The sequence below is a fragment of the Trichophyton rubrum genome (genome assembly GCF_000151425.1).
Source record: "Trichophyton rubrum CBS 118892 genomic scaffold supercont2.9, whole genome shotgun sequence".
Classification (NCBI taxonomy): Eukaryota; Fungi; Ascomycota; class Eurotiomycetes; order Onygenales; family Arthrodermataceae; genus Trichophyton; species Trichophyton rubrum.
In genome coordinates this window covers 810,221-832,222 of record NW_003456420.1, presented here as the reverse complement: position 1 = coordinate 832,222, position 22,002 = coordinate 810,221, and the positions used below count along the sequence as shown (strand labels likewise).

General features: G+C 47.6%; 7 protein-coding genes across 15 annotated transcripts; 3 read left to right on the top strand and 4 right to left on the bottom strand.

Moving 5' to 3' along the window:
• Positions 1-509: 509 nt before the first annotated feature.
• TERG_07281 (uncharacterized protein) lies at positions 510-1,504 on the top strand (the record flags this gene model as incomplete). The annotated part of the gene is made up of 2 exons (XM_003232387.1): positions 510-1,354; positions 1,408-1,504. The coding sequence occupies 2 exons, from the start codon at positions 510-512 to the stop codon at positions 1,502-1,504; spliced, it is 942 nt and encodes a 313-aa protein (XP_003232435.1).
• Positions 1,505-2,101: 597 nt separating this feature from the next.
• On the bottom strand, positions 2,102-2,505 carry TERG_07280 (uncharacterized protein; the record flags this gene model as incomplete). Its single annotated transcript, XM_003232386.2, has 2 exons — positions 2,102-2,252; positions 2,303-2,505. The coding sequence occupies 2 exons, from the start codon at positions 2,503-2,505 to the stop codon at positions 2,102-2,104; spliced, it is 354 nt and encodes a 117-aa protein (XP_003232434.2).
• A 1,439-nt stretch (positions 2,506-3,944) lies between these two features.
• On the top strand, positions 3,945-5,917 carry TERG_07279 (TFIIH/NER complex subunit TFB1; the record flags this gene model as incomplete). The annotated part of the gene is made up of 2 exons (XM_003232385.1): positions 3,945-4,089; positions 4,185-5,917. 2 exons carry the CDS (start codon positions 3,945-3,947, stop codon positions 5,915-5,917), a joined length of 1,878 nt encoding a protein of 625 aa, XP_003232433.1.
• Positions 5,918-6,334: 417 nt separating this feature from the next.
• Positions 6,335-7,411, top strand: TERG_07278 (uncharacterized protein; the record flags this gene model as incomplete). The annotated part of the gene is made up of 3 exons (XM_003232384.1): positions 6,335-6,502; positions 6,585-6,680; positions 6,743-7,411. 3 exons carry the CDS (start codon positions 6,335-6,337, stop codon positions 7,409-7,411), a joined length of 933 nt encoding a protein of 310 aa, XP_003232432.1.
• Positions 7,412-7,756: 345 nt separating this feature from the next.
• TERG_07277 (uncharacterized protein) lies at positions 7,757-9,967 on the bottom strand (the record flags this gene model as incomplete). The annotated part of the gene is made up of 4 exons (XM_003232383.2): positions 7,757-8,373; positions 8,439-8,626; positions 8,826-9,490; positions 9,581-9,967. The coding sequence occupies 4 exons, from the start codon at positions 9,965-9,967 to the stop codon at positions 7,757-7,759; spliced, it is 1,857 nt and encodes a 618-aa protein (XP_003232431.2).
• A 130-nt stretch (positions 9,968-10,097) lies between these two features.
• On the bottom strand, positions 10,098-15,004 carry TERG_07276 (oxoglutarate dehydrogenase (succinyl-transferring), E1 component). Of its 8 annotated transcripts, none has more exons than XM_047750363.1 (6): positions 14,532-15,004; positions 14,161-14,415; positions 13,836-14,083; positions 11,733-13,765; positions 11,306-11,679; positions 10,098-11,242 (listed from the first exon to the last, which is right to left on the bottom strand). In XM_047750363.1, the coding sequence occupies exons 3-6, from the start codon at positions 14,040-14,042 to the stop codon at positions 10,704-10,706; spliced, it is 3,153 nt and encodes a 1,050-aa protein (XP_047607201.1). In that variant the 5' UTR covers positions 14,043-14,083; positions 14,161-14,415; positions 14,532-15,004; the 3' UTR covers positions 10,098-10,703. The 8 variants fall into 8 exon arrangements, with proteins under 8 accessions (XP_047607201.1, XP_003232430.1, XP_047607202.1 ...); XM_003232382.2 differs by having other exon boundaries at positions 14,161-14,429; positions 14,683-14,780; XM_047750364.1 differs by having other exon boundaries at positions 14,683-14,760.
• A 130-nt stretch (positions 15,005-15,134) lies between these two features.
• TERG_07275 (uncharacterized protein) lies at positions 15,135-20,596 on the bottom strand. 2 transcript variants are annotated; one of them, XM_047748747.1, is made up of 2 exons: positions 17,687-20,596; positions 15,135-17,620 (listed from the first exon to the last, which is right to left on the bottom strand). In XM_047748747.1, the coding sequence occupies exons 1-2, from the start codon at positions 19,221-19,223 to the stop codon at positions 17,172-17,174; spliced, it is 1,986 nt and encodes a 661-aa protein (XP_047604735.1). In that variant the 5' UTR covers positions 19,224-20,596; the 3' UTR covers positions 15,135-17,171. The 2 variants fall into 2 exon arrangements, with proteins under 2 accessions (XP_047604735.1, XP_047607200.1); XM_047750362.1 differs by having other exon boundaries at positions 16,746-17,131; positions 17,204-20,596.
• Between the last annotated feature and the right edge of the window lie 1,406 nt (positions 20,597-22,002).

Sequence of the window (22,002 nt, the reverse complement as noted above, 5' to 3'; positions counted from 1 at the left end):
ATGTGAATGAAGGAAGATTATCGTTAGTCAGTATAACATAATGTGCTTCGAAATGCAAGACAACGTCCGTCATCGCCAGTTATTAAGGAACAGTCACGATTTGTCAAGCCTTCCGGTGAAACATCTACCTAGGTAACTACTCGGTCTGTGCCGGATCAACGATAATCCCACAAACCGAACCATCAACAGGTGGGTGGTTTCTTTTGATAGAGAGCCCTTTGACAAACATTGTATAAACTCATAAAGCCTTGACTGGGTATACTTTATGGCTTCTATATTTTAAGCTCGTCTGGCTCCAGAAGTGGGAATGAAAGTTCGAGCTCATATCAGAATCTGCCGCCTGATCCTGCGTTGTGATTGGGTGGCTGGCCCAACATAAAGCTTGGCATGGAGGAGGCTCAAGTCGCCAGTCACGTGCAAGGCTGTTCCTTTTGATAAACGCGGACGTCGATCTTGAAACGCAATTCACCGCGAGTTCAAGCAGATACCGTCAGCCATGTCGAGGAGTGATGCCTCACTACTGGCCTGACATGCCTTTCGATTATCTGGAGTGGCTGGTCCCTGTCCTACCAGAATCATGGCTTATATCCCTTTACGAGCAGGCTAAAGCCCAGAAAACCACCCACCTCCACGACGATCCGTATGTGAGGCCAGTGATAAGAATATCAGACAAAATTGCTGTAAAGTGCGGGCATGGAGTGGCCCCGGGTGAGGCTGCGACACAGCAATATGCCTATCAACACCTCGATCGACGGGTTGTTAGAGTTCCACGGGTCTACCGCTACTTCCAAGTGAAATCTAACTCTTCATGGCCGATAGGCTACATTTTTATGGAATATATTCCCGGGAAAACACTCGAAGAGGTAGACCTAAACAATGATGACATCTCTAAGCGTCTCGCTGATATTGTCTCCGAGCTTGCAACAGTATCTGGAGGTGCCATACCAGGACAAATTAATGGTGGGACACTTGAAGGATACTTGTGGGGGGATGATGGCACAAAAGATGTCTTTCGCTCCGTTGATGATATGAATCACTGGCTCAACAGGCGACTTAAACTTCTCAACAAGGAGATAGACCTACGGCCATACCCGCTTGTTCTCTGCCATCTTGACCTTTGCCGTCGGAACATAAAGCTATTGGACGACGACTCTCTATGTTTGCTTGACTGGGGTCATTCCGGATTTTTCCCACGGTTCTATGAAGTTGCTGCTGCTCAGTGTATCAACGATGATGGTGCTTACATTCGAAGTCTTTCTAATGCCGTTAAAAACAAAGCAAACCTATCTGAAGACGAGGAAAAATGTGTTTGGCTGATTTTGAGGGCTCGAGCGGCAAGTTTGCGCTATATATTGTGAGTCGATATACTTAGTGGGAATATGATAGAGTTAACTAACCTTTCTGTAGTGAACCCCGCGAGAATAATCTTCGGACTCTTGCTGATATCGAATCGTTGCCGCCGTTGCCGCCTCTGCCACCTGTGGAACCTTTACCGCACAAATGAGGCTTAAGTATCATTTAAAATTAATTCTGAATACTGCCCTTTGTACCTAGCTATAGCGAAGCAGTCAAACTCAGGTTTTGTGGCAAGGCTCTTTCGTAGCCATATTTCCAAGCTGTGTGATATAATATAACTAATAACCTTTTCACACTCTCTATCAACGCTTCACTCTTTCTCGACTCTCTACTCGTTTAACTACCTATCTTAGGGCCTATCAGTCTTCTTCTTTAGCGCAGAATCAGCGGACTCCTGAATAATAGTATATCTAGAAATAAAGTGGGTAAGACATAAGGGATGTAGGTAGCATAGTCTTCTGTAAATAGGCAGCAGCGAGATTTTAACAACATTCTATATGGCTCTCTACCATAGAGATATTATAAGTAGGAGGCCAGGTTTATTTCCTTAAGAAATGATTTAATCTTTCAAGTGAGGTAAATTGAATAGGCGGTATGCAGGCAATAAAATCCTTCTGAGATGAGTCATTTCAAAAATTGTATAGGTAAATTTAGGGGGTAGGGGGGCCTCACCGGCCCGGAAAACTCAAATCTTTCTAATGCCTGCAGTTCATACATGTGTCCTTGTACTTTACCCCTTAGGTTCCTACACGAAAGCTCCAGGAACTATCGCCTCGAATTCGGGGGACTTGTCTCGAGAGTAATTGTACTGCAAGTCTTTATAGGCTTGCATGATAGCGTCTTTGCCATTTGGGTGAATGTAACCGGCACCCTCCAAATCCTCGATAATAGTTTTCCTATCCTTACGTTAATGGACTGAGGGTAGTCATATTTCTAGGATACTTACACCCAAAATCGACATCCTACTCCACTAGGAGCTAGCCTGTAGTTGCGGCGTCCTATTGTTAGGATAAGTCGGGTAACATGATCGACAGTCAGCCCTGTAACTGCTGGAATGTCGATGGGGTGGAGCGAGCTGTGTGATGATTCATATTCACACCGGGTTTCGGCATATGTGCCCATGGTATCCGTGGGACCTGCCTTGGTCATATTCAGTCGCACCGACTTGTCATTGCCTGTGAGAAGAAATATGGAGGCATGATTTCCACTACGGGTATCCGATTCAAAAAAAGTACCTGGTTGTGTGCATGGTAACCCTGATGACAGTGACGGGGAGGAGGAATTCCTCTGGTTTGAGTGTGGGTGCCATGACTGCTCAAAGAGGGTGTTTGGACTCGGTAGTGTCAAAGACAACTAACCTCTTTGCCGCTGATTGGGCCTGTATTTTTGGTTGAATGGCAAATTTGATAATGTAATATCGTACCCGCAGGGTGTAATTGCATGGAATCATCTCCTCAAGAGTGAGGGCGAAAGGCTGGTTTAAATAAACCAACCTCCCCCTCCTTCCACTCAAGGGTATATCATGACGGGCGCGTAGAGTCTCCCTTTGTATGTACACAATCTACTTTACTACCTTCAGAAGGCAGCAATATAGATTGCGAATACAGTTCCTGGAAAATGCGGCTAAACGCCTTCCATGCAGGGCAAGGGGTTGTGGGTATACTACTTGGTATATATCAGACCAGGACGACCACTCGATTCAGTCAAAAGAGTGACAGTGCATTGAATGAGACAAGGACGGGTCAGATACGTAGTGATCCGACAGGTCGATCCGGTTCCCTGGGCCTGCAGCTGTTGGGGGCCGCGCAGAGAAATGAGAAAACATCGAGATGAGTCACAAATGTAGCCTATCATCAAAGGCACTTCGTGACTGAGCCAAAAGAGTAAGCCCGCAGCGGAGTTATCGTACTGGCATGCGGCTCGAAGCAGATGAACGGTTGGATATCGTGTGCTCTTGGAATGGTCCAGGTGATGCTGAATCCCTGTCGGAGGCCCTGTGTGGATGGCTGCGCCGCATGGCTGGGCGCGTAGCTACAGGAGAACAGATTTCAGCCTCCAGGAACTCGCATCTCTCAGAGCATATTTTGGTTGGTAACCAAATGGTAAATTCTGGTGTCATATTCAAGAACTCTGGGGATGTCGGATACTATGTAGGTAGGGGTTAACTGGTGAACTGTCAATGCATAGTGAATGGTCACCTTCCTACTGGTTGATGCAACGGGTATCATAAGCCGGCAGCCAGTCATAAGCCCCATTAGTCTCTATCCATCGTCCGTCTCCGTGGGTATCTAGACGGCAAGCTGGTCAAGAAGTTGTCAAATCTGAAGATTCGCCCTTCCGTCGTCCTTCTGGTTATCAAACTTGACCGTTCACGTGACACATCTTTTTTTGGCTTCTTTTTCTTCCATCCAAGCGACCAACTGCGAAAGAAAGGCAGCAATGTCAACGCTGCAGACGAATTGTCTCTCTGCCCGTGTATTTGTTTCAATCTGACCTGCAGCTCTGCCCTCCAGATGGGTCCAGGCCATCTGATCAACGCCGTACAGCATAGTGGGAGCTGCCAAAGTAGCTTGCACCAGGCGTGAGCCATGGCACCGACTTCTCCCAGCGCATCTGCGTCTTACAAGAAGAAGGATGGAACGCTGGCGATATCGAGCGATCTTCAGTCTATAACGTGGACTCCTAAAAATGGGTCAGATAGCTTGTTGTCGTTGCAAACAGCGTCCGTCACCAGTATGTTGCCAGCTGCGCCCAGGTGCTATGAGCAGCAGACGTGGGGAGCGGGAGTCATGATTTTGTTGGCTAACATGGAAGATTGTCTTGACCAGACTTACAGCAGACTCCTGTTAATAACCCGAAGGTTATGCTGAAAATATTTGTCCACGGGCCACCACCACTTCAAGGCCAGAGCCAGGAAAGCGCAGCTCCGGTTCCATACGTTTTTACATTCACCTCGCCCTCTAATGCTCGCGCCGAGGCCGGTGCGATCAAGGAAGCTCTGAATACAATCATTCAAAATACAAAGTTAGCCCAGACGCCGGCACACGATGGCACACCCACAGCGCCTGCTATTGCGAAGCCGCCATGGTACGACGATAATCGCCTCAAAGCCGACATGGCTCTGCAGCAGTCTCTGTTGAATTCTAACGAAGGTCTAAAGCGTGTTTTTGCGGAGTCCCTGCGAACAAAGCCGGCTTCAGTCACACACGGGCAGCTTGTATCTCAGTTTTGGTCTTCCCGAATACACCTGCTCCGGGCTCATGCGATAGAAAAAACTCAGGAACAGGGAGCCTATAACGTATTGTCAACTGTCAAGCCACGAGTTGAGGATAAGCGAAGGCTTAATTTGAGCAAGGAACAAATCCAGCTGATTTTCAGCCAGCACCCCTTAGTTAAAAAGGTTTACGATGAGAACGTTCCTAAGGTGGCAGAGGAAATATTCTGGTCTCAATTTTTCCAGAGTCGCCTTTTCAAGAAATTGAGAGGCGAGCGGATAACAGACGCTGACCCGACGGACTCCTTGCTTGATAAATACCTGAAGTATGATGAGAATACGGGGCAACCTGCTAATGAACTCGGACGGGTGCCCCATCTTATCAATCTAGAAGGAAATGAAGAAAATGTCTCTCAAAGACAAGGTAATCGACCTTCCTTTGATATGAGACCAACACCGGTAGACAAGGTTCCTATAATCAGGACTTTGAACTCCCTCAGTGAAAAGATTATGAGGAATGTGGCTCCAGCCGACCAGCATCTAACCAACGCTGAAAATGCGGACAGGGAAGTCTATAACGAGTTGCAATTGCGAGATCTTCGGGAGCAAGAGGAACAGAAGCGTATCATGTTGAATATTCGTGATCAAAGCCGCTTCTTTTCTGAAGGAAACGCTGGTGAAATCAAGAAAGAGCAAGTTGTAGCGAAACAAGATCCAACAGCCAGCTTGAATATGTTGCGGTCAGACTTCAGTCGGACATATATAGATACGCCGCAAGTTAAGCTAAGTCGCCTTGTCGAGCCTGAGGACGGGGATAGCAGTGATGAGGAGGAATCAAAACCCAAGAAAGAACCGGTTGGTTCAAAGGCAAGTCTGACAAGTGCAAAGTCCCAAATCTTTGGAATAATCGGGCAACGAAAGGCTCAGGCAGACCCAGAGTCCTCTTCGAGTACTTGTGGCCTTTCGCAAACAATCTTTGATCGCCTTGCTCTGACGCATGCCACCACAACTGAGTTTCTAACTCAATTTTGGAATGCATTTCTGTCGGGGAACCCTGATCGAGCTTCTGAGATTGCATCAATGGTGGAATCACTTAACAGAGCCATGGATCGGATAAACGAGGTTGCAAAGGCGGCCGAAGCAGAACGGCAGGTCGAACTTGACAAGCTCAAGAAACATGTGAGAGAGGTAATGGCTTCTACGGGCAGGAGGATTCGTCTCGCCGAGGTTGATGGCGGGGAAAAGGTTGTCAAGCAGCTTATGGGCCCAACTATTAATGCGTTATCAAAGGCCACAGCCGAGTATCAAAAAGCCCTTGCTCAGCAGACAGCAGAGGGACAGTCTTGATTTTTTAGCATCGGTGCATCATTTTCTTGGACACTGAAAAAGGGGTTCTGAGGAATTCGGAGTCTGGCTGCATTCTACATTGGAGGCAATACTATTTATTCTAGATATCATCATGAGCAATATCAAATATCAAATATCAAATATCAATCAAATCATCTTCAAATGTCAACTTTAAGCTTTCTCTAATGTAGTTACATCCCGGTGGTCCGTGCGGATCAACATTTTGGCCCATCTGGCAAGTTTCGCTGTCGATGAAGCAATCAATACTTCAAAACATCACAACACCACTCGACATGCTCGGTTATTACCGCCTAGCATAACATGTTACTGCAAATTTAAATCTCTAGTTTGACTGTAGGCTGCAGAATCGAGAAAAATCAGCGAGATATACCTGAGGAGGCGAAAGAAAACATCACGATGCTCAGCTCAGGATTCACAAATGCGCTGGTGACCAAATTGGCTCTCGTTTATATCATTGCTGCATCGATACTGGTGAGCATTGCAGATGCCAAATACCTGTTTCACATTCAAGTGAATCCACACATATGGCAGTATCGTCAGCTATGGCGGTTTCTGATCTGGCCGGTACGCTATTATTATACCCTTGACTTCCGTATCATGCTAAAGCGCCGTTGGAGTAATTGATATATTAATTCTGTCACAACAGCTCTGTTATACCAATTCAACGGAGGTTCTACAGGCAGGAATGGTTATCTATAGCCTACGAGTCATAGAACGGCTATGGGGATCGAGAAAGTTCGCGGTGAGGATCTCTGAAAGGATGATAGATGAAATAACTCAATTACTGACTATACCATACTATAGAGCTTTATTCTTAGCACCCTTCCGTTTACAACTCTTCTCCCACCTCTTATTCTCACGATTGTGGTCCGCCCGCTATCTTTGAATACATTGAACCATCTCCCCGCTGGACCAACTGCAATTCTCTTCGCCATACTCGCGCAGTACCACGCCACTATCCCCACGACGTACAAGTACCGTTTGTTAACCAGCTCATCGGGTAATGGATCAGCCATTAAATTCAGTGACAAATCGACAATATATTTCCTTGCATTCCAACTGGCCTTGTCACAGTTGCCCCACACTATACTGCCGGCATTCATAGGCTGGGTGATAGGCTACGCATGGCGTGCTGAGCTGCTTCCAAGCAAGATATCATCATGGAGAATACCGGGTTGGATATATGGTGGCTCGCCGGAACGTCAGAGACGGCGTGGAATTCCGAGAAATAGGGGTGATGGTGATGCTTCCTCTTCTGGGACAGGAAGCAGAGATCCAGAGCGGTTAGAAGGGCTACGGCGAAGGCTAGAGGGTGAATCTAGAGCTGCCTTTGTTGCTGTTGCTAGCACAGACACTGATGGGGGCAGAAGAAGTACAGGTAGTGCTGGCAGTGGGGTTGGTGGTGCGCAAGAAGTAGAGCAGCGAAGGCCGCTGGCTGGACAGATATTAGACCGGTTTAGGGGAACCTTCTGAGTATCTAGCATGTACAAAATTCGATATTACATATCCACCGGGTAAAGCGTAGCGCGAAGAAATAGAGTAGAGACCGAAGTCCAAGGCTAATAATAGGTCGAGTATCACGCCTGATAGTATGTCGAACTAGTAAAAGCGAACACGCCTATAACGCTGGATATAAAATAGAGCCGCCGCCTCCTCTGCCTTGAAACTATGCCCAATCGTAATGCAATGAAATAACCAACGAAGAAACTCCAAAAAACGAAAGAAGATAGACTTGTACTACTTCCCATTGCCTGACTTCGCCTTTCTCGCGCCGTCCTTGCATTCGTTGCAGTACCATACAACTAAGAAAGTGGAAAATTAGCCATGACCGTAAACTCTAGTTATGTTAAAGAAGCTAAAATACTCACCACTCTTGGATGGTGGTTTGGTCAATCCAACACACGAGAGATGGAACCATTCTCGGGGGCAGTTCGGGTTATCGCATGCCACCATTTCTCCGAAGCTGACTTCGTTACAGTAGCAGTAACGTGGCTCCATTGGGTCATCTCCTTCTGCATTGCGAGGTTCATCAGCAGCTTCATCGGCAGCCGCGGATAAAGCCATCTGCCGAGCAGTTGATATACTGCCGGTTTTCTTATGAGACCGCTTAGGGCCATCACCCGTCCTAGACGGGCGTGACCTTTGCTGTGACTCGGCATATGTGGTGGAAACAGGTGTCGAGTTCTTGGACGACCGTTTTGTGGAAACACCGGTGTTCAGTTCTGGGAGGTTCGAGTAGTCTGCTTTACCATCATGCATGTGGCTAGAGGTTCCTACAGGGCCCATGGAGCTAGCGTCTTCATGTTTGAGCTCAAGGGTAGCTGTCTTTGGGCTGTTTCTTATGCTGTCCCCATTTGATCTGCTTGCTAACGTGTCAATTCTGGGACTCGCTGCACCTTTCGCAGATGGAGGTCTGGCATCCAACAGGTCTTTTTCTATCATTCTAGCGTTAGACAACGGTATCATCGAAGAAAGTTATTTGTAGACTCTAAAAACATACTAGGATTGCGATTCGAAGCAGACGAAGACGGCCGTTGGCGAGAAGCCGGAGTCTGATTCTGTTGTGGCCGTGATTGAGCGCGAAGGGAAGATGCTGGTGCAGGACTGTTAGACGTGTGACCGAGCTGAGAGACGTTCAATGCACCGGCAACGGCTGGAGAGCCCGCGTTCGATGATACAGTATTCGTTCTACTTTTATTAAAATAATAATTTGTTAGTTCGAATTTCTTCATGGTAATAGCGCGCTTTCAACAAGAGGTATATGCTGGCGGCTGGAAGGAAGTAAGCCCGTTTTGCATTATGGAAGCAGGAGTAGGCGCAAAGGCAGCTAACTCCTCCCCAAATACTGGGGCAGGGATATGGTGATTTCCAGGTGGAATAGACATACCTTTTTCGTGCGGCTGAATTAACATTAGGGGCCCTTGTTCTCTTTTTCACAGCATCTGGCGCAGGGCTCTCTTTTGATCCGGCTCGGCCACCAGCATTTGTTGCAGTACTGGCTGATCGCTCCATAGCTGTTGCTGCCATAGATTGAGTATGCTCTACCTTTCGGCGTTTCGCAGTCACAATCCCGGGGGCACCCCCAGCAGTCAAAGCCTGCTCACTGGATTGGTTGTCTGCAGTTCTACTTTTCGGCCCTGGCTTGCCTCTTCGTACGGTGATGCCTCGAGCCTCATCTGCTTCAATCTCTGCTTGGGTTCGACGTTGTCGGCGAACTGGCTCTTTCTTTGGTTCGTTATCCGCATCTCCGTGGGCGGCTCTATGGCTGTTTGCACCTGCTGTATCTCTCCTAGGGCGTTCATTGACAGCACTAGCACTTGTTTTCGGTGTAGGTTTGTTGATATATGCCCAGTGCGTTAAACTCCCGAGCCGAGCTTCGTCACTCACTTCTCGTTGTACATGCGGATAGATAGCATCAAGTCGACTGACATCTCGTTGGAGTGTCGCATTTGCGTTGCGTGCAACATGATTCTTTTCATCGATGGTTCCTAGGAGGTCGCCGAGAGTAGAACGGATGCTCTGAAAAACCTGTCTCGTCGGTGTGACATCAACCTAAGGTGAGATTCAGTTAGCAAGCCATCCTGAGCTCGCCTAATGTGTTCAGAACGGCCAGCAGAAGGCACTGGGGAGTTGAAAGCGTACCTGCTTCGGCCTGGGAGCATCGTAGTCTACGGAGATCAGCTTCGTTGCCGTGGTAAGCAATTTAGACAACTGCTCCTCCAGCGCCCACGCTTTGCCATCAACCTCGTTCAAAAGCGAATTATGTCTCCGGAACTCTCTAGGAAGTGCATCGATAGCATCGCTAAAGTGAGTGATTCCCGGATAGATCCCCGCTGGTACCGAGTTGCCGTGCACAGAACCGTTGGCTCCATGTCCTCCCCCAAGGCTCGAGGGGCCACCGGCAAGTCCACCGATAAGCGACGTGCGGCCAGCGGTCTTAGACTGTCTAGAAGGGTTCGTCCGGGTTTGACGAGCGGTTTGGCGTATGTTGCTGGCATTGCCGCCGGTGGGCATGCTGCTCGACGCCATCGCGAGAGAGTGTGAACGAGCTACGCTTGTGGTAGCGGAACGGTAGATAGAAAGTGACTTGTCTAGACGCAAAAACGAATCTGAGGCCAAGGCCGCGCCCCGGAACAGCTTTCTAAGCGAAGGAAAAGCGCAGCAAAAGACCAGCCGCCTGGCGAAGTTGTAAAGCTGAAGTCGTGAAGTCGAAGAAGCCGACGAAGACGCAGAAAAGAAGCGTGACTTTGAAGCTTTCCGCAGTGGAGCCTATTCGGGTTTAGCGCGGAAGAAGTTTGCTTATGTAATTAAAACAAGGTTTGTTATTAAAAATAGCCTGCTTATTGCTATTTTTCAATTATTTCGTGCCGGATAGGTTCTAGATATAGAGATGAGTTCGATGTATTAGGGCGTGTATCTTCTCCAAAAGAATATTGAACGTGGCCATTGATGGCTATGGGATTGTAAATTGAAACGCATCTTGCGCTGCTGCTGATGACGTAGTGTTAGCTCAGCAATGAGGTTTAGTGAGCAAGAACTCTAGCTTCGGGTTTTGTATAGCACTTATATAAAGGGAAGAACAACGATGCAAAAGGACGGGAATGGATGCGATAAAGGGAAATTATTCGGATTTATACACTATAGAAACAAAGGTGGTTGTGAAAAGGACAAATGAAAGGCCATCACACTCATGCATGTAGAAATGCTATCTTCAATGGGAGACACTTCAGCTCCCATCTGCTTTCTGTTTAGTTTCTTGTGCGATCTACTCGCCCTTGAGCTTTTCCTGGTGTACGGTGAAAGCGTCATGTAATAGATCTTGCTCTTCCTTGATGTGACTGCTCTTCAAGCCAGTGGCCACACTAGCGCTTGGGTTACGACCGGCGTACAGGACATGGCGCCTGTTGTGGTGGACAGTCTCGTTGAGGAGGGTCTCAATGCGGGGTTGCATGTAGCTCCAGCTTCCGGCGTTGAGAGGTTCCTCTTGACAGAAGACAATATCCTTGGCGTTGGGGTAGCTGTCGAGGTTCTCCTTCAGCTGTTGCCAGGGGAAGGGGTGCATCTGTTCGATACGGGTGATGGCGGTGTTCCTGATACCGTTCGTCTCACGATGCTTGGTAAGGGCAGCCCAGACTTGACCGGAGCACATAATCACACGCTCGATTTTCTCAGGCTCATCAATCTGTTTGCCATGTTGGTCGTCAGGGATAATCCAGCGGAAATGGGAGTCGCCAGTGAATTCCTCGATGGAGGATCGGCAGCTTGGGTGACGGAGAAGGGATTTCGAGAAGAAAATGATCAATGCTATTGGAGGCAATTAGTACTTGCCTGATATATTTAAAATAGTCAAGACAAAAATAAACTTACGTTTTCGGAATTGACGGTTTATCTGTCGACGGAGGATGTGGAACAAGTTGGCGGGGGAGGTCATGTAGGCAATCTGCATGTTGCAGTCCTGGTGTTGTCTGTCAATCTTGTCGGCGGCTGGGTAAACGCGAGGATCCTCATTGCAAAGCTGGAGGTAACGTTCCAGTCTGCCGGAAGAGTGCTCAGGGCCCTGACCGTCATATCCATGGGGCAAAGACATGACGAGACCAGATCGCTGAACCCATTTCGATTCACCAGAGGCAATGAACTGATCAATGATACATTGGGCGTTGTTGGCGAAGTCACCGAACTGAGCTTCCCACATGACAAGCGCGTTAGGAGAGGTTAGCGAGTAGCCATATTCGAAGCCGAGACTGGAAATATTAGTTAGCCTGATAACAACACATCGGTATAAGGGGGAACTTACGCTCCATATTCACTGAGGGAGGAGTTGGAAATGACAAAGGATCCTTGGTCGGGGCTGATGTGCTGGAGAGCAGTGTAGGTGCTCTCGTTCTCTTGGTCGTGGAGGACGGCGTGACGCTGAGAGAAGGTGCCACGCTCAACATCCTGGCCAGACACGCGGACGTGGTGGCCCTCCTTACACAAGGTACCAAAAGCAAGAGCTTCAGCAGTGGACCAGTCGATATTTTTGCCTTCCTTGATGGATTTCTCCCGGTTGGCCAAGATACGCTTTAGGTTGCGGTGTGGAGTAAAGTTCTCAGGAATGCTTCCAAGCTTAGCACCAATCATCTGGAGGGTCTCTGCTTCGACACCGGTAGGAGGGTGACCGAGGACCTCAGTGGCAAGCTCTTTGGGGGTTTTGAATCCGTTCCAGGCGGAAGTGAGCCACTCTCGACTGGTTGGGGTGTAGTCTTTGCTGCGCTCGAAGCTGTCGTTGAGCATTCCCCAGACCCATTTCTTGTGTTCATCGATATCCTCCTTGGTGAAGGTCTTCTCCTTTAATAGCTTCTCAACATACTTATCGATCTGGCTCTGCTGGGAGGCAATGCGCTTGTACATAAGAGGCTGGGTAAAGGCGGGCTGATCGGTTTCGTTGTGGCCTTGCTTACGGTAGCAAACGATGTCAATGACAACATCACTCTTGAACTGGGCACGCCAGTCGGCGGCCAACTGGCAGACGTGGTTAAGAGCTTCGACATCATCACCGTTCACGTGGAAGACTGGAGCATCGATGGCCTTGGCGATATCGGAGCAGTAAGGGGTGGATCGGGCAAAACGGGGGTCAGTGGTGAAACCGATCTGGTTGTTAACGACGATATGGATGGTTCCTCCAGTGGAGTAGGCAGGTAGCGAATGGAAACCCATGGTCTCATAAACGATACCCTGGGCAGCGAATGCGGCATCACCGTGAAGAAGGACACCCATGGCAGTGTTGAATTCTTTTTCATCGTTGTTGTAGTGCTGAATGGAGCGAGTTTTTCCAAGAACAACTGGGTCTTCGGCTTCCAAATGAGAGGGATTTGCAACGAGGGATAGCTGAACGCGCTTTCCAGAGGGAGTTGGGCGCTCGAAGTTCATACCAAGATGGTACTTGACATCTCCCGAGCCCTCATCAGATGGTTCGGCGCTACCGCTAAACTCGCTGAAGATAGACTCATTGGGCTTACGAACGACGTTGCTGAGAACGTTCAATCGGCCACGGTGAGGCATACCGATGACAATATCCTTGACTCCATAGTCAACACTTCGATCAATCAATGCCTTCATGCCGGGTACCAGGGTCTCGCAACCTTCCAGACCGAAGCGCTTGTCATTGGGGAACTTAGTGGCCAAAAAGGCTTCGAAGCTGGAACTCCAGATAAGACGATCTAGAATGCGGCGCTTCTCATCGACAGAGTACTTGTATGGCTGAGGAATTTCGATACGGTCACGGATCCAGTCACAAGGAACGCGGTCAGGAATGTGGATGTATTCCACGCCGAAAGAGCCACAGTAGATCTTTTCGCAGGCATCAATAATCTCACGAAGAGTCATCTTCTTGCGGGTCTCAGTCTCAAAGCGAGGGAGGATTCCTGGGCCAAGAGCAAATTCCTCGTCAAGGTCCTTCTCAGTGAAGCCATAATGCGACAGCTCGAGTTCCTTTGGCTTGCTGTATCCAAAAGAATCGGCCTCACCGCGGATACCGAGAGGGTCAATCTTTGCCTTATGGTGTCCACGAGCCTGATACGCGCGGACAAGAAGCTGGACCTTCAAGTGGTTGGAGACATTCGTTCCGGCTGCGTTTCCGGGCATGTGTTGAGGAACACCGCCGGTAGGAGTAGGGACAATGGTAGGTGGAGGCTGGAAGGCTTGCGAGATGGGCATCTTACCCTCCTCCATGTTATGGAAGTAGGTACGCCATGAAACGTGGACACTTTGAGGGTCCTCCTTCCAGGCCATGTACATCTCATCGATGTAGTTAGCGGTGTTGCCCTGGAGGAAAGAGTCATTTGGGTCCTATGTACACAAGCTAATTAGCCCGAAAAGTAATTATTTTTTTCAACGGCAATAGAGAGGATATACGAACGACTCCTTTGCTGGTCTCGCCAGTCGCAACGGCATAACCCCTGGTCTGCTCCCAGGCTTTTCTGGCACAAACAATACCCAGAGGTTTCCGGGCTGTCAGCTGAAGATTTGACCTTGCTCCAGAACATATCGAGCGAGTATACGATTGCCTGAGAAGGGAAGAAGCTCCGGACGCCTTCAGCGTCACAGCTCTTGTTGTTCGAAACATATTCACAAATATATTAGAAAATGGAAAAAAAAAAAGACGTTCTAATGCGAAGAAGTGCCGGTTAGCCCATCTGTCTCTAATAACATGCTAAAAGTCCTTCTGCTTTGTTTCTTCATACCTATAAGATATGATTTTCCGGACCGCCCGATCTAGTATGTTTTTTTTATCGACGTTTTAGTCCCGTTTCAAAGGGATGCAAAAAGAAGTTCAAATACACCAGCCAAAGAGGACACCAAAAGTATGGGAGTATATAATGGATGTCGAAAGAGGCTGGAATTATCGACTATATCTGCCGTTCCGCCTCACACGAACTCGAGGTCATCAGAACGTCTCCCTTTGTTCAAGAGAGACAAGTGTAAGTATAATTCAGGATCTGCTTTTTTAATTCTTCCGTTAGTTAGGATTTAGAAAACAACCTCTGAGAGAGGGGAAAAAAAGTAATAGAACAGATCTCAGCGAGTACTAGGGAGATAATATGGGCTGAACGACCAAAGAGGCTCGGACGGCATCGTAGAAAAAGCAACAATCAATAGATCAGCTCATGAGCTGCATACAACCTCCCATAAACTCACACGACACAGCTACTCCGGGCAGCTAAAAGGGGCTGGCTTGCAGGGGAAAGACAGACGAGGATACGTACGGGTAGAACCAGTCAATTGCTCGCAGACAGGGCGAGATAGAAGCTCGAATGCAGGATATCGCGAGACAAAAGCAGGCAGAGTCAAGACGGACGTTGCGAGAGAAAGACGATTGAGGTCGAAGTTGGAGCCGGCGGAAAAGACGAAGAGAAAAATAGGACAGCAAGCCTTCCCGATCGGGTAAAGGGCCGTAATATGATTAGGTAAGCCGGCAGAAACTGGGCCGGATATTAATTACATGCCGCCTTTAGCTCGGGCAGTGGCGGCGGTTACCATACGATACGCCCGCGGCTGGTGCAGTCTGCTGACATATTACGGCTGCAAGCCAATAACCGCCCGCCCATTATGAGACCTGGGTGCGACAGCTCCAGGCCCCAAGAAGGCTAGCGTGTAACGCCGTATCGCCCGTACAGATCTCGCTTTCTGCATGATTACATCGGCCGAAGTTTATTGGCGGGACTTGCGGCTTGCTGCAGATTTTTATTGGTCCATTAATCCTTCCAGGTGGCAGTGCATCCGATTTTTTTTGTTTTTGTTGTTTTTCCGTTGTTTTTTTCTTTCTGCTTGAAACTGCGATCTTGTTTTGTATCATGGCAGAGTTTTTGGTCCCTGGCCTTCGTCTGGCCTAGTAATTGGCCTTTTAAAACCTCATATATCAGCTGGACAAGGAGGCCTGCAGAGGTTAAAACGGCTCTGGCGCCGTGACGGGGTCAGCCGTTGCCGTGGACATCCTTCGAAAAGTACTCCGTATTGTTACATGGATGCTGTAGCCGATCACCTGATCGGCAATGGACGCCCTTTAATATCAAAAACCTTCTTGGACACGTTGGATTTCACCTCCTTGATATGCAGCTGGTGACAAGCAGCCAAGTCTCTTTCTGACGCCCTACTTATGACTACGACTTCCGATGCATGACCTCGTGGACTGACAGGCGTGAATATTTGGCTTGTTGAATTACCAGCTGTTGGCAGATCGCTGGTTGCCGCGGCTTTAGCCCCATCACGGAGCAACATTCCCCGTGAGTCAGACATGGTCCTGTATCACGGGGAGCCAGCTCCGTATTCTCCGTCAAGGTATCAGTGGTCTCCATTTATGTAATCGTCGACATCCACTCCACCTCATAGCTATTGGACCAGAGAATGCTCGGGATATCGGGCGACTTCATGCTAAGTTTAAGCTGGGATATACAAAAGTATTTCTGAAGGCCTGCCAGTTGGGTGAGCTTACACACTCGCGAGATCCATCCTATTTGAGCAAGTCAATACGTGACAGAAGTGCCTCCTTTGCCTGTCCGACGTACATTCCCACTGCCAGGATACGATCCTTCTTTCCCAAACCATACCTGAGCTTGTTGCTTGATTCGATCCAACTCCCCGCGCTTGTATTGTGACCCATATAAGTAACCCTGCAGGTCATGAGCTTGCCCTGTGTGGGTAACTACTTATATCAAACAGTTACACCGCCAGGAGGTGAACAACCTTGTAAAGCAGCAGCAGGCCTTTCCGGCAATCGTGACTGCCGACTAAATCATATAGCCAACGATATAGTCTTTATTACATATCTCTAGGAGTTTAACCGTCAAAGGCCTCAAAGTAGGTTCAAGGTGGAATGCGGACTTCAATAAAGCTCGGGGGGTTGCACCTTAAATCGTTGACTGAAATGAGGAGCAACACGTCCACGTACTTCATACTCTGTATTAGTGTATTAGTTTACCATTTCAACATGCTACTTTTAGCACTATATAATGAGATCTAACTGTTAGCCGAAGAGCAACTAAATACCCGGTTGCGTATACCTCTGAATGGTCAAGGCGGTCGTATAAATCATGTTAAAAATTATAAATAACTAGCGCATGATCAACACAAGTCCTCTGCCTACCAAAGCCTGCTAACCTACAGCAGCCTAGTTGCGTCTAAGGATATCCGAAGGCGGTAAATAACGCTAGAGGAAAAGCAAGTGGTCGAAATATGGAGTGCCTAAGCTTCTTGTGAGAGCGGGAAGACGGGAGCGGCACGTTGCCGCACCCAACAGGGCGGACGCGGTCTTGGCAGTGGAGGGGGCTTGTCGTACATCCCGTCTTTAGACCTTCTGAAGCCGTATTACTTGAGCACCTGCTCTGCAAAACATATATAGTCCAGAAAATTAAACGTCTATAGCTAGGGTAGTCTACTTTTCATTGTGTTAACTGTACACAGAATCGTAAGGTGCCATTTATATTAATAACCTTTTGCCATAACCGAGAAAAAAGCTCCATAAAGATCAATCACAGTAATTAGAATTACCAATACACAAGATGAATGTAGCTAAGAAATATGGAAGGACATTGGATGTATGTAAGAATATTGAGTTCCTCATGAATGTTATTTTTTGCATCTCTCATTTCCGTGCCTTGGAAACGGCTGGCAAACGCTATCCCTTGGCACTATACTTCTCATTAAATGCGTTGACAGCTATCAACCAGGGATTAATTAGTTACTGAATATGCTCAACTTACCAGGAGAAATGATGATGAGTAAACATACCAATAGCAATTTGTTTGTAGAACCAGTTTCTTCCACTCTCATCCTGTACCGGTATGAATGGTCCGTTGGTGCCGCCCTTTAGCGTTATGGTCATTCCCGTTCTCTCCTTTGATATCTTTTGAATATCGGTCAATTTGATGTCCCATTCTGTTGTGAGACGCTTTGATCGGACAAGCATGATTCGATCATACGTCAATAACACAAGCATATCTTTGCCAGGGAACTCCAGATGAGCAATATATTCCTCGTTGAAGTATTTGCCATCGTCTGTCGTTTTGAGCCAGAATTGGCCTAGTGCTTCTCGCTGAGAATACGGCTTGACAATTCCAGCTCGGCCAATGAAGCGAGTTAAACGAACTCGGTCAAGACCACCGGCATCGAAAACTGTAGTCGTATTTCTTACTCCTTCAGCAAGATCTGCGTTAAAGTTAGATAAGTCTGTTCAATAGACATACAAAGGAAAGGGACTGAGTGAGTACTTACTAGAAGCTAGATCAAAAGCACCAAGTGCTGGCTTTGTTGCAAGTCCTAAGAATCCTTTCCCGACACCTTTAACAAATCCCTGGAATCCTTCTTTTTCAGCACCCTCCAGTGGATGACGCGCAAGACCACCAATTCCACTTGCCATGCTGGTAGCAAAAGCACTGCCACCTGCAGTCACTCCATAGAGAGCATGCTTTGGCCTATTTCGGGCTCTAGACATCCTTCGCTGATCCTGAAACTCTTTATCCAGTGTTGCGGCAGCGAGACCTTTGGAAACGCTTCCCGTGAACTTTGTAAGACTGTCCGTGATTCCAAACACTGACTTCTTGACGAATGAAGTGGCACCCTTGGCAATTCCGAGGCCTAGCTCCTGAGGTCTGTCGGACATGACGAACCCTTGATATGGCTCATAGAATATATCGGCAACTCCAGAACTCACGGTGTTAAACAAGCCAACAGGATTACCTAGGAAATCCGCAGAGCCAATAACAACGTGGACTTGACGAAGAAATTCTTGAGTATAGTGGTTTGTGATATTCGAAACAAGCATCGGTATAGACACTCTTGCGTTCTCCAGAAGCAGTGCGTTTAATCTAACCGGAGCATCATTAACGTTACCAATTGACATAGTCATGACGTTGACGAAGAACATCAATGGGTTAGACGACTCTGTCGTATCCTCAACATTGACTCGTTCTGTACGAACGAAGGACAGATCAAGCTGCATAGGATGCAAGTGGAGGACCTCAAAATATACGTCCTGCCCTTGTGCTTCGTGTTTTGGTTCTGGAATGCCAAGTTCAGCCTCACAGATGGGGTCCTCACGTTCCTCGGACCAAGCGGCGCCTGGAACCTTCACAAAGTCGAGGAGGGCAAAAATGAAATCTTCATCGAGTTCAAGAGTCATCTGCTGAACAAGTAGTGAAGCATACTTCACATACAAGACTCCATATGAGTCATCTTTAACCCGGGTAACCGTAGCTGTGAAAATTGGATGCGCCTCCATCTCCCTACCAGTTTTCGGGACAACGCTTGGGTATAGAAGAATTGGGAATATTCCGCCATATAATTGATTATCAACTTGTATCCACTTTATAGTGGTGTTGACCGTCTGGTAGATCTTGGATTCGCTGAGCTTGAGATCTATCTCGCGGAAAGTGATATACACGAGCTCCCTCAAGTTCTGGTTGACCAAGGAAATCCCGATACCGTTTAATCGTAGTTGGGCCTTGAACGTAATGTCCGAGTTGATCTCCTTGACCTCAAATCCAGTGGACACGCTGGTTTGAGAAGAGGCAGGCTTTTGCTGCCTATATACACTCCTTGATGGTCGGAAATTAGATAAGACAAGAGTTTGCGTAGGGCCTTCTGCTTCAATGCGGATATCAATAATCTTTTGAGGCAAATCATGGGTTGGCGGGAGCTTCATTGGTATCAAGTTGCCCATTTCAGCGAGTTTGATATACCTTTCCTTTCCCCGACATAGCAGAACAAGAGACTTGTTTTTAGCGGCAGGATAATCCCATGCGTAAGGCATGATACTGCGGGGCGGAAGACGGTAACGGATAGGCCGCCAGGTAGTGCTACGATCATCTTCATCCTCGCTAACATTTGGATTCTAATACAAGTTAGTTTGATATTGAAAACAGGTTCCAGGAGTTAACGTCATACCGCTTGGAAGAATATGAATTCTGCATCCGATTCATTCTTCATAGAATACGGCCAGTGTACTGCCTCCATACTAATGCGTAAGAATATTGTAGCACCTTCCATGAGCACTTCAACTTTGAGTAATCTCTGGCGCTGGTTTGCCTTTGCCAATTTCACATAGGTTATTCCTAGGTCAGCAATGTTGAACAAGGAGGACCACTGATTGTTAACACCAGGGAAGCAGAAGCAAAGTTGTTTTTCAGCCGCCTGCCTGAGGAAATGCAGCGGAACAAGTTCACGAGGCTTTAGTGAGATAACATTGGAAGAGCCTGGTTCACGAGCAGCCAATTCTTCATCCAGCCTGTTGTCGAGTATGAACCTGGGGGATACTGTAACTATTTTAGTGACCTTGTATTTCCCAGTCCCCTCTTCTACCGTCACGCCTGCGTGATACTCGGTTCGGCCGTTGGAACCTGGTAAGGTAACCTCGAAACTGCTTCCTATGGCTTCGAAGCTCTGAGGCTTGCTCCACGAAGAGCCAACAACTCTCAAGACTGACCGGTTCTTACGGTCATCTGTTGGATAAGAATACATATAAGGAATGGCAGAACGGACTCCATTCGTTGCGTCTGTTTTTATAGCCCGACCCGCTGCAGACCTGCCTCCATGGAAGACGCCTTTGCTTTGTATATTGAGATCGAGTCCGGTTTTGTTCAGCACAAGATAGGGACTGAACACAGAGACCTTAAAGGCACCACCACTATCGGGAACGGTAAAGTAGTGAAGGCCTAATTTCAATTCTTGGCCTTGATCATCTTGAACAGTAAGGGTAGACTCTCTCCTGAAATCTTCTTGGACATTCCCGTTGACTATTGCAAACTCGCATTGCCTGAATGCTGTATCCTGCATGTCAATACTTAGGAGGAGTACATGAGAAAGCTCCACGACGTGAACCGGACTCACTCCTCCTTTTCTAAGGAAGTTCGTCCAATCTTTCTTCAAGTTTTTGTCGTATATGCGATACTTGAAGTCATATGGAAGTAAGTTTTGGATCTCAATGGGGGCAGAGACACGAACCCGCATGTACGGATATACGGGCAGAAGAGGATCATTCTTGTCAAAAGTAGCATTCATCTGGAAATAGAATGGCGGAGATTGCTGTCCATTCTCACTCTGACATTTGAGGGTTCTCGTGGGTCGTCTCAGCAAATCTTTCCAGAAGAGCCTCTCGTTTGACCAATTGTACCCGAAGCCTTGGTCAGGGCGCACAACGAGGGAATGTAGGTAGGCGGCACCCACTGGTGCTGGACGTGAATCACCGGGAAGTATTTTTTCAATCTTAAGAAGATGTCCCTCCTCGGGGCTATATACCCCAACCTCAACCGGTATTTGTGTCTTATTCTCCACCACAAGGGGGGATCTGAAGGTGATATACTTGACATAATCCGTCCCCAAGCTGACTTCCACCAGCAACTTATGTAGCACTTTATCTTTCTTTGGCTTCAGATTATAAAGCGTTTCCCCTTCACGGATGAGGGGGATGCGGCTGATGCTATCGAATCCACTGCCCTCAAGCTTAATTCCTACCGTACCGGCGTTGCCCTCCGGAGTAAGATTCTCTCGCATAGTAGTTGGGTCCTCAAACCTCCAGGGGTATTCTTCACCGTCTTCAAGGGTACAGGCATGCCCCTCCTCTCCATTGCCAGTGTCTGCCCATACTCGCAATTCAAAGCCGGTATAGTTTCGTATTCGATAAGGAGTATCTGTACCTCTGGGCTTTGAAAGAACGTCTTCATCAGCAGACAAGAATTGCATTGTTTTAGACGCCAAAGCAATTGTTGCAGATGTGATTGTTAACTCCATGTTCTTATGGGAGTAGGCATCAATAGAGAATATGTCAGGGCTTAGTTCTTTCGACATATGGAATCCAAGCTGCCATGGCTCAATCAACGGCTCCCAAGTAGACTTCGAGAAATTGTAAACGTTGATGAAGGTGTCAAAAGTGGTATCAGCACTCATATTCGCAGACCAGTCTCTAACATCGACTCGGAATGACTGCACACTCCAGTCAAGCAAGGGAAGTATGTGTACATCGCCAATCAGTATAACTCTAATACCATCCATTTGAATGGACATTTCTTCCTTCTTCACTATGGATGACTGTTGAATTCTATCTGCGGCAGTCAATCGAGATTGAACAGGGGTACTTGGCGACTGTAGATCTGCTTGTGTAGGTTTAGCAGCAATGGCTTTCGACTCGCTTGCTGCATTCTGAGGCTGTGTCGGTGAAGTCATCTCAGATACTCTGTTCATTATTTGCAGAGCAAGCAGGATATCTCGTGGTGACAACCGAAGAATCAATGGCTCCACATGCATGTCAATCCTTGTCGTAGAGAAACTTTTGCTTTTACTCTGAGTATCCATGGATAATTCTAGCGAGAAGTCGTCCAGAATACGCAGTCTACTAGTCTCAAATTTATCCATACGGCAAAGGAACATGCCGACCTTGGTGATTTGAAGAGTAGACGCATTCTGCTGGGAATAGACTATTTGTTTAGCCCCCAGGACGATAGCTTCTGTGTTCGCAATCGTTGGGTTAGCTACCAGGATGACTTGAGAATCAACCATGTTGAATCTGAAGGACATTGTAAGGGAAGATTTGTTTT

Coding starts and splice junctions, on each gene's coding strand:
- TERG_07276 (XM_047748748.1), bottom strand. CDS start 14,042: ATGTTTCGAACAACAAGAGCTGTGACGCTGAAGGCGTCCGGAGCTTCT. Junction 11,680..11,732: donor TCCCTCAGTGAATATGGAGC/GTAAGTTCCCCC, acceptor TAATATTTCCAG/TCTCGGCTTCGAATATGGCT. Junction 11,243..11,305: donor AAACCGTCAATTCCGAAAAC/GTAAGTTTATTT, acceptor TGCCTCCAATAG/CATTGATCATTTTCTTCTCG.
- TERG_07275 (XM_047748747.1), bottom strand. CDS start 19,223: ATGCCTTACGCATGGGATTATCCTGCCGCTAAAAACAAGTCTCTTGTT. Junction 17,621..17,686: donor TGCTTTTGATCTAGCTTCTA/GTAAGTACTCAC, acceptor ACTTTAACGCAG/ATCTTGCTGAAGGAGTAAGA.